At 38.9% G+C, this 20,527-nt stretch overlaps 1 protein-coding gene across 1 annotated transcript in view; it reads right to left on the bottom strand.

Annotated features, from left to right (window-relative positions):
• The window catches only part of LOC138740058 (teneurin-4-like), a 393,122-nt gene that overhangs the window by 192,921 nt on the left and 179,674 nt on the right, over window positions 1-20,527 (bottom strand). The window contains exon 6 of the mRNA XM_069892490.1: window positions 5,145-5,315. Coding sequence (XP_069748591.1) covers window positions 5,145-5,315 — 171 coding nt within the window. The remainder of the gene's footprint in view (window positions 1-5,144; window positions 5,316-20,527) is intronic.

The following is a 20,527-nucleotide window of genomic DNA, read 5'->3' as shown; positions in this document are numbered from 1 at the left end:
ACCCCATACAGCTGGTGAAACTTTCCATCCAGAATTGTGACCCATGGCCACTCCAAATCCATACCAACCTGGCATGGATGTGGAGGGCCAATTTGTTCACCTGAAGCATTCTTAAGTCTGAGGGAATGGTGTGGGGTGATGGTAGCAAGATCCCTGCCAATGAAATGAAGATGCTCCTGCACCAAAATGCTCTTGAATGCTTTGACAGCTGGGAAAAACCTGCTGCCAGTTTTGCCGGTGATAAAATCAGGAATAATACATTAAAATCCCTGGTATCCAGCGCCCATGGGCATTGGTAGATGCCGGAGAAGAGTATTTTACAGTTGCATACAATGCCTAACTAATAAGAATAAACAATTTAAAAGTCAAAAATACCATACCGTGATTACACTGGACAAACTTCACTTGCATGAATATATAAACCTTAAAGAAGTTTACTTTATTTTCAATCACACTCTTTGAAAATATTTAACCGTTGCTGCACCTGCAGGTTCCTTCCCCTCCAAGTACCCACCTGAAAGACCAACAATAACTTTATAGATAATTAACCCCCCCCCCCCCACCAAGTTTACAAATAAAGCCTCTGACTAGGCAACTCTTACTAAGTAGGGAAAAGGAGACACTTTTAAGAGAGTCACCCCAATGGTGAGTGGCATCAACCAGCTCTTCATCCTGGGAGACACCATTGTTTTTTCACACAACTTTATTCAAAGAGCTGCTATGAGCAAAGCATTTCACTGGCTGAATATTTGCCCCCATCTTCACCAAAGGTTTGTGTGTTACCTCAGAGAACATTTGCTTTTACAATTTTAAACTTGTGTCATTTTTACCTATTATTTTATTTTTTTTAATGTATTTTCCTCTATTTTTTCTGCCATTTGCTTGAAGTTGCCAGTTACTTGAATTCTGGATACTGAGGTTTTACTGTAATAGTTTCCAAGTATATCTTAACATTCACAGATGTTTAAAACTGAAGTAAGACTTTTTTCAAACTAAGAACTAAAATTTATTACCATATTAGTTCAACAGCATTTAAATGGGCAAAATATTAGTGAGGGTGGCCTAACATGTCCATCCACTCACTGAATTCAATGGAGAGATGTTCAAGCGGATCCAAAACTTAGTTGAATAGGAAGGTTTGAGGGAGCCATGCAGAAGAGAAGAAGTAGAGAAGAAATAAGGATTGTAGGATTGGTGGTATTGTTGTGAGGGCTGGATTTCTGGAACAACTGAAGCAGGGACAGTACTGGACTCTAGTGTGTTCCAGTGACACAGTATAATTGTAAACAGTGTCATACTGTGACAGAACCATAGATTCCAGAGTTGTATTCTGGTATTTTGTAGTCGTACACACAGCTTAGCTCTTACACTCTGCCTTGCTGATGCTTTGGGACTTAGATTTAAATCATTCTGAAGTATTTTGGAACAAAATCTCGACTCTCAATTTTATTGGAACCAAACCTTTGAAGTAAAGGGATTGCAGAATATTCCTTTATTGGACAAAGTGTCATCTGCTGTCTTCCTGCAGATCCATTGTCTGCTCTTTTACAATCTTTCTTAAACCATCATTCAGGACCTATGGGTCCTCATCTATATCCTTCTCCTGCTCTCAAGAGGAAGATTGAAAATTGAATGTTGATCTTTCTGGCTTATTTTCTACTTCAACTGTGATATCAATGATCATGGGGGAGAATTTGGCTTCTCTGCTGAACTCCATTCAGTGTTACGAATTGAATGTGTCAGCCTCTGGATCCTTGCCTAAAGCTAGGTTTCACTAAGATCAAGGCACATTGCAAAATAGTTTTGATTAACTCGGCTTTATTTCCCCTCCCCCCCACCCCGCAGAGTTTCTGAAATTTTAATTCATTCATCTCCCAAACTTTCCTCCCTCTTCAGTTCCTAATAAAGTAAAACCATAGCTTGGTATTACCCTGACACTGCCTTTATCCATTGACCTCACCTGATGCTTAGAAGCTTTTGAAACTTTGCGGAGTCCTGCACAATGAGACATCACCAAGGAGAAATTTAAATTAGCCTTATATGCATCCAAAGAATGTCATAAGAAGGAATGGATTCTTAGTTGAACAAATCCAAGCCTCAAATTCAACTCAAACTGAAATTTGATGAAGAGTTAACAAATATATGCCTATTCATCCCCAATTGGTCACAGTAACGTGCCATAGAGTAGTGGGAGTGTGTTTTCAGTCTGTCTCCTAAATCCAATTCCACCAAAGCAATTGAATGAACTTCAGAGACAGAGTACAATGCACTCATGGGATCGTATTGTAATGTTGTCAACCAAAAATTAATTTCAGAGACAACAATTGTGGTATTTTTACAACAAATCAGAAACTAATTAACATTCCATTCCAGGCAATTGCCTTAATGCCCCTTGCCCTGCTGGAACAAAAACACAGACAAATGTACAAAAGAAATAACTTTTACAACATCTTTTACAGAGCCCTTGATGGTCAATGATAATAGAAAATAGTGGAAAAGAAAAGTTTGAAAACCACTATTTTAATCGTACCTAATTGACTCGTTATGTGCACGGTTTCATAACTCCAAAGGAAATGGGCCAATTACATTTTTCTCAAGCAAAATATTTCAGTAACAATGGGGTCTCGGGCAGTGGTTCTCGATCAATTTTTTTCCCACTCACAGACCTCCTTAAGTAATCCCTTACTAATCACAGAGCACCTATGACATAGGGATTACTTAAGATGGTATGTGAGTGGAAAGAAAAAGTTTGAAAACCACTGATCTCGATCCTTTGGCAGTTTTAGATAACCTTCTTGACCTTCCACTCTACCACCTATTTTGGTGTCATTCATAAACTTTCTAACAATACTGACTATATTGTCATCCAAGCTGTTAATATAGATGACAAACAGCAGTGGACCCTGCACCAATTCCTGCTGAACACCACTGATCACAGGTCTCCAATCTGAGTTACATCCCTCCACTTCCACTCTTTCTCCCCAATTATCAAACCAATTCTGTATCCAACTGGCCATCTTACTCTGCAATCTGACCTTCTAGACCAGCCTACTGTGAAGGACCTTGTTCAAAGGCCTTGCTAAAGACCATGTAGACAACATTTACTGACCTGACCTCATTAATCTTCTTGGTCAACTCTTCAACAAACTCACTCAAGTTTGTGATACATGATTTCTCATGCACAAAGCCATGCTACCACTAATCTGTCCTTTCCTTTCCAAATGCAGGTAAATCTTGACTCCGTATCCTCTCCAGTAATTTCCCTTAACTGACATTAAGTTCTGTGGTGCCTTTGCTTGTTCTTGTATCCTTTGTTAAATAAAGGCACCACATTAGCCACCCTCTCCAGTTTTCTGGCACCTAACCCTCATTTAATAATGATGTAATTATTTCTGCAGGGGCTCCTGTCATTTCTTCCCAAGCTATCCAAAATATCCTGTGATGTACTTGATCACATCTTGGGAATTTAGCTACCTCTATGTGTGTTAAGATCTCCAGCATCTCCTTTTTTGTAACATGGACTCCTAGAGACAATTTGAAATATTGACCATGAAATTCTTCTATCTTATACCCATTTCTGTATGCCATGCAGTAGAACTTCTTTTGAAATCCTGGTCATGCTCAGTGCACTTCTGATTTTTGTTTTGAGTCCTCTGTACATTCAGCATGTATTCATCCAGAGGGTGATCACATGCACAGTGACATTTGCAAATTTTGCAAAACCCTTCTGTACATGGAAGTATAAGAACAATGTGCTGGTTCTTGCATATTCAAGAGGGCATTAACTACAAGACCTATCCAGACATTGGTTAGAGGATTCCTAACCTCACCAGATCTGCTGCAGTAAGGTCCAGTTCACCCATATTATTCCAGGCAGCATGACTTTTAAGGGATTTCTTGGTGACATTTTCTTACCCCTTCCCTGCATTTGACCTCATTGCTAATATCCTCAGGTTTCCTGACATGACTCTCATCACTCCAGTATCACGTCCCTGCAAATCAACCAATTATTCTCTTAGCCTGATCCCCCTTGTTGCAACCTAATTCAATAACTCAATCAACATCCTCCACCAAGTATTCAATTACTGGAATGCAGACAAAAGGCCTTTAATTGCATTTAAGGGCTCAGGCCTGAATTGTTGGCAACCTTTTAGTTCTGATGGATGCTGCAAGACTTGGTGAGTTTCTTCAAGACTTTTGTGCATTGCATTAAATATGTAGGTTGTGTTCATCAGACACCAAGTCGCAACATTCATGTTTGATTGAATAGGGTGGATATTCCTCACTGATATTTCAAAGGGAGGAACAATCATTCAGCCGTTCCATCATTTGTGAATTGGACATGTATGATCACTCGCATGGCCCCCGAACTACTGAATGAGAAAATGCCACAACATTTGTCTCTCAGCCCTGTCACCAGGTGCCACATCTTGCTTGGACACTCCAGCATGGGTGCAGCCACTCCAGTCTCACACTGGGCCACACCTGGCACAGAATCCAAAACGATATTCATTTCAAAGCGTATTCCCACCTCCAGAATGACCAATTTTGAACATGTTAATGATGTGTTTTAATTATTTATTTCTAAGAATATTTTTCCCTGACTATTTACATACATTTTAACAACTTCTAAACCTCTGGACCAGTATTGCCTTCTGTCTTATCCCTTTTGGGCACTCCAGGGAAAGGCCTCCCCATGTGTAAAGTCCATATCCAACTAATAGCCAACCACGGGTCACATTTTAACTTTTAGTGATTCTGAAAAATTTTCATATCTTAATAAATAATGGAATATAGTGTTGGAGTATAAGTTAAATCTGTCTACCAGACTGGTACAATACATAGTGTCCCCTAAGCATACCTCCGGATGAGTACTTCATGGTCATAAAATAAAGGTACTTCACTAAAATATGCATTTTGATGAACACATGAATAAAATGGCAGACATGAGATGTGGGGAATCTAGAAACTGTGCCCATTGTATACTTTACACTATTAATAAGGCAGAAAAATATTAAAAGGAAACATTGCATGTAAAGTTTTAAAGTATAACTAATAAATGAAACCTTGAATGTTAACATAAAGTACACTGAAGATTCAAAGAGCAGGTTCATAGTATTGATTATGCTTAGAGTTGACCATACCTTCACTGGTTCCTTTGCCTTTCCTTTCAGGCAAGTCTAAACCTGTCCCACCAGAGGGAGACAATGAGACGTCCGTTGGCACTGGCCAACTGCTGGCTTTGTTCTCACCGATCTGGTACATCTGCCGTTCCATCGGCTGCAGGTGCCAGTTTAGGCCAAACAGGTGCATGGCTGTGATAGCAATGAAAAAAGTCATCTTTTTCTGGCTGGATCACCGCAGGAATTCTGGATGCTAGGCACTGATGTACAGTGCAGTGAGGAGGTTTGGCATGGGACTTTTCTAATTTTAATTATTATGCTGTCTGCATCTCTATGTCATCTAGTTATCTACAAAATTATAAGAAACTGGAAATAGATCATGTGGTACAACACTGTGCAGAGCTTTTACCATGAAATTAGTCTCACAGAGGCTGACAAAGGCCCTTTATAAAATACCACATTACTTCATACTTTTAACAGGCCATATTAATGGCATCATCTTGTTGAATGGTGAAGTTTTTCTTTGTCTTTTTAGAAACCTGACATTTCTCGGGGTAATCATCAACCAGTTGTTGTCTTGTGCAAAGACTGTACAAATTGTACAGTTTGTATATTTTTACCAAATCAATTTTCTTTTTTGCTAAAGGACAGCAGCATGCAGATGTAAATTTTACATGTTACAGGCACATATTCAGATGCAGCAGGAACCCAGAGTGGGTAGTAATGGACAGCGATCTTGAAATTGATGGAAAATAAACCTAATGATTTAGCCTGGGTGATTTTGCTCTTTCAATATCAAATGTTGTAATCCACATGTCTGGTTGGCAGTGAATGAACTATGGAGTAAATTGCATTTCAAATTTGCTTGCTAAATAGTAGCATTAAATTGTGTTATCTTATTGCACAATTGTGGAACAATCTGAGGTAGCCCAATATATTGGTTCAATGGATTATTTATAGTGGATAATTTGTAACATTGATGATCAATGAAAATAAGTAAATAATACATCGACAAATCATTTTCTGTGAAGGCCATGGAAATGTTGTCTATGGTATATCATTTTGGTGCATGAATATATAAAAATGAATGCCTGAGAAAACAAAAGGTAACAGAATGATAATGCCCTGTCAAAATGTATTTGTTCTCATTGTCAAAGAGGAATTTTTGGTAACAATTTAATCTTGCAACTGATCTTATTCTAGCTATTTTTGTATTTTGTAATCAATCATAAAACTATCAAAGTTGTTTTCAGCATTATTTTTGGGTCCATTTTCCATTTTTTTAAATCCAAAAATGTAACCTTGAACAACAGCCAACTGAGGTGAATTTCTTGATGTAAAGGAGAAGTTACGTTTCACTTTATTTATCATTATCCAATGCTTGCAACTCCAGTGATACATTTCACAAAGAATTCACCTTTGGTTTGGAGGACTTTCAATACATTTCTTATGGAAGCAAGAAGCAAAGAAAGCAGATTCTTGTTATTGAGTGGTTCATTCAAGTTTCATTAAACTGAGTCTTGGGATGGTAGGACCGACATATAAACACTGGATAGTCTAGGGTTATACTCTCTCAAATTTAAAAGTTTGAGAGGGTATCTCATTGAGATATACAAAATGCTGACAGGACAACTCAGATTAGATAAGGCAAGAAGTTTGTGGATGTTGAGGATGTCCAGATCAAGGAGTCACAGTCTAACAAAAAAAAGGGTAAGCCATTTAGGACTGAAATAAGAGCGTTGTGAACTGTGGAATTCCCAAACACAGAAAGTGGCTGATGCCAGTTTGTTAGATATATTCAAAAGGCAGTTGGATGTGGTGCTACTGGGATCAAGTGTGATGGAGAGAAAGCTGGAATAGGGTTCTGAAATTGCATGAATGACCTTGATCATATTGAATGGTGGAGCAGGCTGGAAGGGCTGAATGTCCTTCTGCTATTCTCTATGTTTCTCTGTTTCAAATGACAATAGTCAGTGATTCTTTGTTATTCCAAACCAATCCTCAAAGTTAACAACATGTTTTTTTTGAGTCAGACATTGTGAAATGAATTATACATTTAAATTCTACCCCTGAAACCATCCTGTGAAGTACTAACTCAGGAATTTTTTTTAAATCCCCAGAAGCATTATAACTTCCATCCAAAAATGAGAGGATATCAAAAGCGGGAATTACAAATTACCAGAAGGAAAAGGTCAATAATTGTCACAAATAAATGTTTCTTTTAGAGAAATAAGATGCATCGATGATGTACATTTGACTTGAAAAGTACAACCTGATTGCAAGGCAATCAGACAAGAAGCAAAAGGTATCAATTTAAGAGTTTCCAGGACAAATAGCAGAACAGACAAAATAGGCCCAAGCAATTAAGGATAAAGTTACTTCATCGATAGACTCTAGGACAAGAGTCAATGAAGCATATTAAAAAAAAATACAGTGTGGATAATGCTACCAAAAGCCAATCCAAATTGATAGTATGTATAATTCCAGTATGAATGGACAAACATGGAACATAGTTTTTAATAGAGTTTTAAGCATATTATGAATTGGAATATATTCAATAGGAAAATGTTCAAATTATGCAAAATATTTTACATAATTTAGTTGTACACTGTATTTTGTCTCTTTTGTTTTCCATATGGCATATTTAGTACTACTGACCAGTAGTGGATTTCTAAGCAGTCAATCATTTTTTGGATTTACAATGAATGTAACAGAATAAAAGCAAGGGATTTAGCAAAGTGCATGTTTAGTAAAAATGTTTCTGTGCACACTCAGAATACAATTGGTTTTGATGTAGTTTTGAAAGAAAGAACAGAAAGTATCTCCTGAGTTTCTTGATTTAGACACATTGACTTGAATGCCATGCATGAAACTCCCCAGAGTAAAATGCACGCATTTGTTCAAGACCAGTGGGAGGTCGACAGACAACTTTATAAGAGGAAATTTGTAATATCGAAAATCAGAGTAAATGCTTTCCATAACATCAGGGAAAATAGGGCAGTCTGTGCAGCCCTCAGAAGCTAATGTGAACAGTGTAAATGATCAACATTTTGAATAATTGTGTTGAATCAATTATGGCAGAGGAAATGAATGAAACACAAGAAAATATCCAAGTAAAGTAACAATGAATCAGTTCAGAGACTCATACAATATAATGGAAGAAAAGTAACTAATGAGGAAATTAAGGACACATAAGAATGGCAAACCTCCAAGAAAAGCTGGTTTTCATCCAATGATTTTAATGCAGGAGTGGGCAACATTTATTAAAAAAAACACATTCCACCTTAAGTATTCCCTATGCCATAAGTGCTCTGATTAGTAAGGAATTGCTTAAGGTGGTATGTGATTGGAAAGAAAAAGTTTGAAAACTATTGTTTTAATTGTACCTAATTGACTCGTTATGTGGACGGTTTCATAACTCCAAAGGAAATGGGCCAATTACAATTTTCATCAAGCAAAATACAGTGTTTCAGTAGCAATTGGGTCTAGAGTAGTGGTTCTCAACCTTCCCTTCCCACTCACATACCACCTTAAGCAATCCCTTACTAATCACAGAGCACCAATGGCATTAGGGATTACTTAAGGTAGAAAGTGCTTTTTCAAAAAAAAAATTACCCACTCCTGGTTTAAAGGAAGTTGTTAAAAACAATATAGACCTTCTAATTTTAAATTTTCTAAGGTCTCCAAAGGCGAAGTTCTATTATATTTGAAAAATGGAGAGACATCTCCGCTAATTGAGAGCAAGGAGACTGGAAAACCAATGAAATATGAAGAGATCAATTTAACAACTGCTGATGGGGAATTTACTAGATCTATAATTAAAAAGTGATGGAATGGGGTACACTTACAGTAATTAAAAAGGGGTAGCACTGATTTGTAAAATGTAGATAAAGTATGACAAACAAACTTTTCAAAAAGGTGGTTGTTATTGAGCAGCAGATTGCTAAAGGCTATTTTTGCATGCATTTCAGGAACACAGTTGATAAAGTCCCTCTCAAAGGAGTGTCAGCCAAATTTGAAGCTCATAGGACTAAAGGCACATTATTAACCTAACCTGGAGAGTATGGTGCAATTTATTTGGGCATCGCATGCAATGGGCATTCACCCAAGGAATATCAAATATTGCAAATTCCTGTACATCCTTAAAATCATTAACATGTGACTTTTATAATGTACCCACATTGGAGTATTCCTTTTCATTCAATGTTAGATGCCCCACTTAAACCCAATGCCTGTACAAGCCAGCAATATATATATATATATAAAATGTTATAGGTTATTGATCTATTCCTCTGACATTAGTACGGTACTTTTGCTGTCAGATCTCCAAATGAACATGAAGCAAAGTTTACTTAAAAAAGAAACTGACACTGGAAATCTGAAATTAAAAAAAAATTGCTAGTAACACTCAGCATATGTGGAAAGCAAAACAGAGCTAATATTTCAGATCCTTCATTAGAATTTTCTTTTTTTTTTCCAATCCTGAAGGATCCTCAAACTAATTTCTGTTTCTCTTTCCACAGACCTGCTGTGTATTTGAAGGCAAGTATTTTTTTTTGCCATATTCCTACCAGCATTGCAAGTGAAAACAAAACAACAATGTTACTGTTAATCAAAAGTTGGCAGCTCAAGGGGAAAGATTTACTTTTCAGTGTATGAGGGAACGGAACTACACAAATCTTATTTCCAATTTCTAATAGTACATTAGACACCAATCTGTTCTGACTTAACGGAATCTATTGTTCTTTTGTTAGCCCTTTCACCTGGCTAATTTATCACACAGCTGGATAGGCAGGAAAACTACTGCACTCAGCAGAAAAAATAAGTGTTAAGGCAAAACGAAGACCAACAAAATGATAATTCACAAGGTCGATGGAAAAAGGTCCTTTGGGACAGCTTGATGGAATGAGAAAGAGAAAGTGCTCAGGATGAGAAGAGCATGACTGATATCTGAGAGAAAAGAAAGTGAGATATAGTTAGTGAAATGTAAACCCCGACAAACAAAACACAGCAGAGAATAATAATTTGCATTTTTTTCTAGAAGCTTGCAGATTAGGTTTAAACACCAGAGAATAGTAATACCTTTGCAACCAAACCTATTATAAGGTGTGAAATTAAATTTAAGATTTAAATTTGTCAGGCTTTGTTTGATGGAGGATCTCAGCATCAACATTTGTTAAAGATGAACAAAATATTCAGTGGCATGTAGCAGAAAATACTAATACATTTCAGCACAGACCAATTAGAATTTCATGTAATCTTGAAAGTTCACAATGAAAAATAAACCATCTTGTCAAAATTATGCAGTTAAAATTGTAAAATTATAAAGATTTTATCATGAAAACCCTCAATCAATCTTTTATCATCAAATGTGTTCAGGCAGTTTAACGAAAATTGTATTGGTGATTGGCAAGCTGCCCCTTTTGCACCACATCAATGTAACATGAACTATCTTTTGCAGTTGACTGCATGTAATATGCTAATCTATCAAGCATAAAATCATTCAAGTTAGTTTGGCCCAGAGTAGTAATAGCTGTAATAATTAGGTTTCATTTCATTATCACACTGGGAGATGATTTGAAAGGACATATAGCTGCATAGAATTCAAAGCACAATATACAGCATGATAAAGAATCAAGAAAAGTGGTTAAAATAGAAAGGTGCAAGTCATGTGCTTTACTTTATAATTATTGCAAAGTCCCAGTAGTTGAGAAAGATTCAGTCATGTGTTTTCTCGGTCAGCAAGCAGGCTGGAGCAGAATTGAGGTAACAATTGACTTTGATTTAACCACCTAAAGACTCAAGTTAATCAAATATATGCTTTATATTTCAGTACACAGCATTAAATATTCCAAAATTTATAGTATAACCTTCATTCATCAAAAATTGAAATAGTTTGGGATTGAAATCCACAATAAATGCATCCAAGTCTATGGACAATATTACCTCCTGATTCAGATTCTGACCTGTGTCAATACAGTTAGTTGTGAAAACATACACTGTAAAATGATTTGGTCAAGGCCAGCTGCCTTTTATTATATAGGTATGATAAAGAAGAACATTTACTATTTTATTTCTCTTACCTTCTAACCAGTTATTTACAAACAGGCAAAATAGTGTGTCAAGTGCTTAATTAGAAGATATGAAAAAATATTGAATTTCTGAAAATTAGTGTCATGAAATGTAGGATTTTATTAAATAACATATATGACTCTTGACATATTCAAAGATGCCAAATATTAGTTGAACATTACTTGCTGTTCCTGATATACTGTACATGTATATTTTGTCTGGTATTGTATTTTGTAGAATGTCATTACTTGCAGAAATATCACATTAAATATTCATATTTTATATGCATTCAGGGCCAGCGAGTTTCTAGCAACTATGATTTTGTACTGCTTGTTTTTATTAAGACACTTAGTTCAGAATCCTCCCACAGCAGCTTGGCTCAGACTAAAAATATTGCATTTACTCTAGGTGGATCGGTCTCTGGTGTAGGTACCCGTCCAACGATGCACAGAATTATACACTGAATATATATATTTTTAAAACAAACTCACTGGCTTTGAAAAATATTTCAGAAGTTCCCAGAACTGGTTATCTATGTCTTATTTGACAATTAAGGGTAGCTAAAATAAAATGTTAAAATCTTTGTCGTGACATTTACAGATATCCCAATATTTACTTATTAATTATTTTGATTATTAACTCTCAAGCTTGGGTTTTCAATGCTCAATTAATCTTAATTGAGTTGTGTTCTGGCCTCATTCCCAGTTTCACTGTGAAAATGTGCTTCTTTTTCAGCTTGTAATTGGAATCTCACACTTCTCTTGGCTGTGAAGATAAAATAACTTGATGTATAATGCTCCTCCCCTTCACCTTTTATGTAATGAATTAACCCAACAATTAACACAATACTGTCTGGAATTCACCTAGTATGATTGCTGAAATCAGATTCACTTCAGATTAATTCATTGCTATTTCTTCATCATACGTCAATATCCAAAATTTCTACCTAACATTGTGGGAGCTTTACGAAATTGCATTAATGTCGTGCTAATAATAAATTATAAATGAAATTGAGTAAACAGGGATTGATTCTGAAAAGAAGCATTTCTATTGGGTAGAAGAAATAACAGGATATTTGTTCAAAGAAGTTGCTTTCTGTTGATGAAGGTTGCAAGTGATATACAGCAGGATGGCATGTGTTAATTTGAAACTTGCTTGCCTTTTAAACACTTACAATTTATGTCATGTGAATTGTCAAAGATCATTCATGAGATATGGTTTTCACTGGCAATTTTGTGATCATTATTCCACTATTTTGTAAAATTTCCCATCTTATGAATCTGGATCTTTAATCGAGGTCCTTGTATCATGAATGATATTTCCATTCAGCTACTGTGATGTGGAAGGTATGGATCTGAGTAGGCATCCATCAGCAGATCCAGGAGATGTGGAAGGTCTCATTCTCCTAACAAATCTGGCCCATGAGAATCATTTGGCAGGATTGGGCAGGGTGGGAAAACCCTGTACCCATCACAGAAAGTTGATAAGATCCAAAACTGATTAAATTTATCTCACCAGAGGCAAGTTTTGTAGGTTTTGTGCATCCAATTTTTTCAATGTAACTTCAATTTTCATCAAAAAAATCCATTATCAGTGTACTGTCATTTAAAACCATTCAAATCCTGAACAAAGTTTTCCATTATTTAACAATTAAATGCAAGCAACTTCTTTAGTATACTCAATCAACAACCAATTTTATTCAGGATGTAGAACCATCAAGGAACCTGCAGTTTCATGCACCTAATGAATCCATTTCACATCAATGTGTGTGACTTTTTCCTTGTAGAATTCTCTTTTAACAACACTGCTAATAGGAAGCCTTGCACATAAACCTTGAATGTGAACATCTTTTGAAGCCATCCATCTTTTAACTCCAATATCCACTTCAGCTAATAGCAATGTTGAACATGCTTGTTTCAAAGAGCATGTACTCAACCACATCAGGAAAATTAAACATTTCCGACATAATCTGTCATCCTTTACCTATTCTTGGAAATCAATATCTGCTATACTTTCACTAAGAACACATTTTCCTTTGACAGGAGGTTAAGAATTAATGAGTTAACTTATTTTTATTGCTCATGCCATTCTCCATCCCTTCAGGCTGAATGGAAAACTATTCCTAATCATAGAGCTCTTTCTCTTTTATAGAAGATGATGCTTCTTTAGTAATTAGCAGACAGTATACTGTTATGATGGCAGGCAGCCTGAAAGGTGTTGAAAAAAGTAGAAGAACCAGCAATGACAATGAATAATCAGACACAGGGGTCAATTTAATGCCAAAAAGGAATGTCAAATCTCAAGAATAGGATCCCTGGTTTTCACCCAGGTGGCTCATTTTCAGCTCCCAGTATCAGCATTTCAGTTTAGGCACATGAACAGGCAAGGAATAGAGGGATTCGTACCACGTGCAGGCAGATGGGATGAGTTGGATTGACATCATGGTTGGTACAGCCATGAAGTGCCTATTCCTGAGGAGCTAAACTATTTTCTCAAAATTCAAAAATAATGAGTTGAGGATGATTAGTAAAGTGTAGGTAAAAGATTTTACCTCTAAAATGGCACACAAATTATTAGGAAAATATATTGACAGTAAATTATCAAATGAAATGCTAGGAATTCTGCAGTGCAAATTTTCTTATTTCCCCTGAAATGTAAAGTTTAGGATTACTGATTAGGATTAATTATTTTATAGAGCTAGAAAAGTTGAAGAAGGGGAGTTATAGGAAGTTTACTGTTTCCCAGGCTTTATCAAAATCCTCAGTAACTCACATAAGTAATAAAGCAAGTGTAATAGTGAATTAGTTTTGTGGAAATGTTCAGTTAATCCTATGCTGATGTTCTTAACAGTAGATGAAAATTTACAACTTACAGACATTGAAACAATTTGCAGACGTGTCCCATTTACTCACCAATTACATGATTGCATTTTTCTTGTGAATTATCAGTTTACCAAAAAGAGCACAAAATAGAAATTTCCTCTTTGAAATGTGGCAAATGAATTTTAAAACTTATCACATGTAGAAACTGCATATTCTGTAACAAAATTTTGCCATGTCTTGAGTGCCATCTGCTTATTCACCTCATCAGCTTTATCCTGCCCTCTCTCTCTCACACTCACGCATGAATTGACAAGTCTTTCTCAACTGACACATTGAATTACAAGACTTTCACACACTCATAAGACTCTCACACATCAACTCAAAGTATTTTCTCTCACACACTGACCCAATGGCATTCACTCCTCCTCACAAGGCCCTTTCAGGTGGACCGTCCGCCTTGAGGGCGGTGGCAGGAGCGGATAATAACTTGCGGACTCACCTTTCAGGTTGAATCCCTTAAAAGGCTGCTTGCAACGCTAACTGGTCCACCTGAAAGGGCCTATTCATATCCAGAGGTGCCTAGCAGCACCTCCAGATCTGATGGAGGCGGGGCGACTGGTGCTGCAGCACCACCCATCATAAATATGCGGCATATAGCTGTCTTCCCGATCGATAATCCTCCACACAGGTGGAACCACTCTGTGTTTCCCACAATGTTTCCAGCTGCGTGGGGGTTTATAGGTAGGGAAGACCGCGTTTTGAGCCGCAGAGAGTGACCCCGGTGCAGGAGTGGCCAGCCAGGCTGTGTCAGCCCACGTCGGCCACCCCCCGATGGCCTTTGCTGCCCCACTGTCCACCCATGCCCACCTCCCCGATCTGTCAGGCAGTGGGGCTATCAGGTATTGGGGCAGTGGCTGCACATTCAGGTGCGTCAGTGGAGCACCGCGCTCCGCCGATTGTCCTGGTGGATTGGCGTCAGCGCCTTGGAGGCGCTTCTGCTGCATTCAGGTGAATATGTCTTTAGCTGCAAGGGAGGAGATTACACTGGGGTGTTCAGGCCACCTTAAAGGGCCCTCAGTAACTGACTCATTAACACACACACGCGCAACCATTCACACTTACCAAACCTTACATCCCCATTCAAACTCTCTCACACACACTGAGTTTTTATCATAAACACACACATACAGACACACACAATAGCCCTCAAATGCACCTACTCTCCCCGATCCACACACTTTCATTCACACATATGCTGAATCCCTCTCATACTCACATTGTCTCAATTACACTAGGCTCTTTTACAGTGGAAAAAAAGCGATTGAAAAGAGAGAATTTCTCTGACTTTACATCACTTCACTTACCTCCATCAAAGGTCTAAAAGCGGATGGACTGCTTGAACTCACTCCAGCTTCCATCCGCTTAGAGGGTAGACTCAAAGATGGAGTGAGGTTGCTCCACCTCTTCTATAAAAGGAATACTGTTGAATGCAGCTCCAAAGGAGAAGGCTGATGACGTCGTAATGATGCCGTCAGCCTGTGACACAGGAGAACAAGTTAAAAAAAAACTCATATGGTTAATAGAGTCTCAGGATATCCACCCGAGTCCTGAGACTGCTTGCACAGATCTCCACTAGCGCTCTTACCTGCTCTTTGGTGCCATTGTCAAGTATAGGCCACTTTCCCTTCCTGGCGCATATGTTTGATGTCTCGCTGGTGGGTGGCGCTACTGCACCACTCGCTCTACCTCCTTCATAAAGTCACCTTGAGATCTACATTATAGGTCGTCACCATAAAAGGTAAAATTGCCTTTTTTTAAAAAACTTGAGCTGGCTTTAATGTGGAGTTTCAGCATAAAAAGGGCTACTGACTCTCATTTACACACTTTCTTCACACTGACACATACATGGAGTCTTACAGACACATACACACCCCAACTCTCTCTCTCTCTCACACACACACACACACACACACACACCCACCCATAAGCACACAGGCATGCATTCTATCATGCATATTGACTTTCTGACATAAACACTTTCTGTCACACACATACTGATCTGAATCACAGACACGCAGAAGGAGGGTAGTGAGGGAGATCAGAAGCAGTAAAAACATAGTGAAAATGGTGCGAGGTTGCAACATGTGGAGGAATCAGAGTGATGATCTGTATCAGGGGGGAAATTCATCATATGTGCAAACAATGGAGGGCATACTAGACTATGCCTGGCAGCTTTGGGGAGTTAGCCAGGCCTATAATTGGGAGAGTTGAAGGCTGGTGGGTCCTTTTTCTTTAGGCTGCATTAGACTGGATGTTGGAGGAACATTCACTCACCTCAATGAGGTGTCAAATGGTTTTAGAAAAATGTAAAATTTATTTACCTGTTTATTTAACAGACCTCCAATTCCCATCACTGCCAGAAATGAGTATACCTACTGTCAACAATTCCTGCTGTTATCAAACAATTGGTATTCACAATTTATCCACTTAAATTTTGAAGTATGTCCTGCAGTTGGATGAACTGAGGATCATAAGGGAAGCAGAGGCAGTGATAGAGAGGAGTTACAGGGAGACAGTCACCCCTAGAAGGCAGGAGTCAGGGAATTCGGTGACTGTGAGGAAAGGAGGGAGAGCGCCAGTGCAGAGTACCCCTGTGTAAGTGCCCCTCAGCAACGTGTATTCAGCTTTGGATACTGTTGGGGGGAACAGCCTATCAGGGACGAGTCGTTGGGGTCAGGTATCTGGCACAGGGGCTGCCCCTGAGGTTCAGAAGGGAAGGAGGGATAAGAACAGGATACTTGTAGTTGGGGACTCGTTAGTCAGAGGGACAGATAGAAGGTTTGTGGGACGAGATCGGGGATCCAGGTTGGTCTGTTGCCTCCCTGGTGCCAGGGTCAGGGATATCTCTGATCGAGTTCATAGCATTCTGCAAGGGGAAGGAGAACAGCCAGAAGTCGTGGTCCATGTGGGGACCAATGACTTAGCTAGAAGTGGGGATGAGGTCCTGCAACAGGATTATGTGGAATTAGGTAGGAAGTTAAAAAACAGGACCTCCAAGGTAGTAATCTCTGGATTGCTGCCCGTGCCACGAGCTAGTGAGGGCAGAAATAGGAGGATGTGGAGGATGAATGTGTGGCTAAAGAGATGGTGCAGGGGGCAAGAGATAAGATTTCTGGATCATTGGGATCTCTTCTGGGGAAGGTCGGACCTGTACAAAAGGGACGGACTCCACTTGAACTGGAGGGGGACCAATGTGCTGGCAAGCAGATTTGCTAGAGCTGTGGGGGAAGGTTTAAACTAGTTTGAGAGGGGGGTGGGGAACAGAGTGTGAGAGCAGTGTCAAGGGAGCATGGCCACCTAGATAAGAATAAAAACGATAACAAAGGTAGGATGGAGATTAGGGTAGAAGGTAGAGAAGAGAATGTATGTGAGGGTCATTCTCTGAAATGCATATATTTTAATGCAAGAAGCATAGTGAACAAGGTAGATGAGCTTAGAGCATGGACAGATACTTGGGGTCATGATATTGTGGCAATTAGTGAGACCTAGCTACAAGAGGGGCAGGACTGGCAACTTAACGTTCCAGGATACATTTGTTTTAGATGTGATAGATCAGGGGGTAAAAAAAGGGGGAGGAGTAGCTCTGCTTGTTAAGGAGGACATTACTGCTGTGAGGTGGCAAGATGGTCTGGAGGGATCGTCCAGAGAGGCTGTTTGGGTGGAATTGAGGGGTAAAGGAGGCATGAGGGTGCTAATAGGGGTGTAATGCAGACCACCAAATTGGTCAAGAAAACTAGAGGAACAAATGTGTAGAGAGATAACGTTTATGTGTGAGAATCATAAGGTAGTGATCATGGGAGATTTTAACTTCCCTCACATTGATTGGGATACCCATACAGTTAGAGGGTTGGATGGGCTAGAGTTCGTTAAATGTGTTCAAGATTGTTTTCTGAATCAATTAGTAGAAGAACCGACTTGGGACTGGATCTCCTGTTAGGGAACGAGCTAGGTCAGGTATCAGAGATTAATGTTGGAGATCCAATTGGGTCTAGTGATCATAATTCTGTTAGTTTTCAGGTAGTTTTAGGGAAGAGCAAGGAGGGGCCTAAAGTTGAGGTTCTGGATTGGAGAAGAGCAAATTTTGAAGGAATAATAAGGGATTTGGGAATTATTGAGTGGGACAGGATATTTTCAGGTGAGGGTGTAAATGAAAAATGGAGGATATTCAAAAAAGAACTTTTGAGGGTACAGAGTAGTTATGTCCCAGTGAGGATCAAAGGAAAGGCTGGAAGTCATAGGGAGGCTTGGTTTTTGAGGAATATTGGAAATTTGGTTAGGAGAAAAAGGGAGGTGTACAAGAGGTATAAAGAACAGGGAGCTGACAATTTGAAGGAAGACTACAAGGAGTGTAGAAGGAATCTTAAGAAAGAAATTAGAAAGGCCAAAAAATGCACGAAGAGGCTTTGGCAGACAGAGTAAAAATAAATCCAAAGGGTTTCTAGAAGTACATTACAAGTAAAAGATTAATGAGGGATAAAATTGGACCCCTTGTAGATAGCGAGGGTAGGCTGAGTGAGAAGTCAGAGGAAATGGGGGAAATTTTGAATGATTTCTTTGCCTCGGTATTCACTAGGGAAAAAAATATTGAACCAGTTGAGGTAAAGAAAAATAGTGGGGAGGTAATGAAGCATATAAGGATAACCGAGGAAGTAGTGATGGCTGTGTTGAAAAAGATAAAGGTGGATAAATCTCCGGGACCGGACAAAATATTCCCAAGGACACTCAGGGAGGCTAGTGGACAGATAGTGGGGCAATTAACAGAGACATTTAGGATGTCACTGGCCACGGGTGTAGTGCCAAAGGATTGGAGGGTGGTGCATGTGGTTCCGCTGTTTAAGAAAGGGCCTAAATGTAAACCTGGGAATTATAGGCCCGTGAGTCTGACGTCTGTGGTGGGCAAGTTGATGGAAAGTGTTCTGAGGGATGGTATTTACAAATATTTGGACGTACAAGGATTGCTAGGGAGTAATCAGCATGGTTTTGTCAGGGGTAGATCATGCTTGACAAACCTGATTGAGTTTTTCGAGGGGGGTTACAAAAAAGGTTGATGAAGGGAAAGCTGTGGATGTTGTCTATTTAGACTTTAGTAAAGCTTTTGACAAAGTTCCCCACAGGAGGTTAGGAAAAAAGGTGGAGGCATTAGGTATAAATGAGGAGGTAGTGAAATGGATTCAGCAATGGTTGGATGGGAGGTTTCAGAGAGTAATGGTAGAAAATTGTTTGTCCAATTGGAGGCCAATGACTAGTGGAGTTCCTCAGGGATCGGTCCTCGGTCCACTATTGTTTGTTATATATATTAACGATCTGGAAGTAGGGGTGGAGAATTGGATAAGCAAGTTTGCGGATGATACAAAGATTGGTGGTGTTGTGGACAGTGAGGAAGATTACTGTAGATTCAAAGGTGATTTAGGAAGGCTGGAGGTGTTGGCTGAGAAATGGCTGATGGAATTTAATACAGATAAGTGTGAGGTGTTACATTTTGGAAAGGCAAATCTAAATAGTTCATATGCATTAAATGGTAGGCTATTGAGATGTGCAGAGCAACAAAGGGATTTAGGAGTTGTGGTAAATAGTACCCTCAAGGCTGATACTCAGGTAGATAGTGTGGTGAAGAAGGCATTTGGAATGTTGGCCTTCATAAATCGGAGTATTGAATTCAAGAGTAGGGAGGTTATGATGAAATTGTACAAGGCATTGGTGAGGCCAAATCTGGAGTACTGTGTACACTTTTGGTCACCAAATTATAGGAAAGATATAAACAAAATAGAGAGAGCACAGAGAAGGTTCACAAGAATGTTGACAAGATTTCAAGGTTTGAGTTATAGGGAAAGGTTGTGCAGACTGGGGCTTTTTCTCTGGAGCATAGAAGATTGAGAGGGGACTTGATAGAGGTGTTTAAGATTTTAAAAGGGACAGACAGAGTAAACGTGGGGGAAATTCAAACTAGAGGGCATGGTTTAAAAGGGACAGACAGAGTAAACGTGGGGGAGATTCAAACTAGAGGGCATGGTTTAAGATTGAAGGGGGAAAATTATAAGGGGAACATGAGGGGACATTTCTTTACGCAAAGGGTGGTAGGGATGTGGAATGAGCTTCCAACAGACGTGGTCGAGGCGGGATCATTGGTTACATTTAAGGAAAGATTGGATAGTTACATGGATAGGAGAGGACTGGAGGGGTATGGACCGGGTGCTGGTCTGTGGGACTAGGAGGGTGGGGATTTGTTACGGCATGGACTAGTAGGGCTGAACTGGCCTGTTCTGTGCTGTAAGTGGTTATATGGTTATGGTTATATAAGTTTAGCCATGATCTTATTAATGAAGTCATTGTAACAACGTATTCTATACTGAGCTACTATAGACATCGCTGTACACGTTGTCAAGTTGACGAATATGCAGGGTAATCAATGTACACATTGTGGAGTCTAGTGCAAGATTGACACCTCCAGGC

This window comes from Narcine bancroftii, chromosome 7 (assembly GCF_036971445.1).
Source record: "Narcine bancroftii isolate sNarBan1 chromosome 7, sNarBan1.hap1, whole genome shotgun sequence".
Taxonomy (NCBI): domain Eukaryota; kingdom Metazoa; phylum Chordata; class Chondrichthyes; order Torpediniformes; family Narcinidae; genus Narcine; species Narcine bancroftii.
Note: the sequence above shows the minus strand (reverse complement) of the source record. Positions and strands in the feature narration are given on the sequence as shown.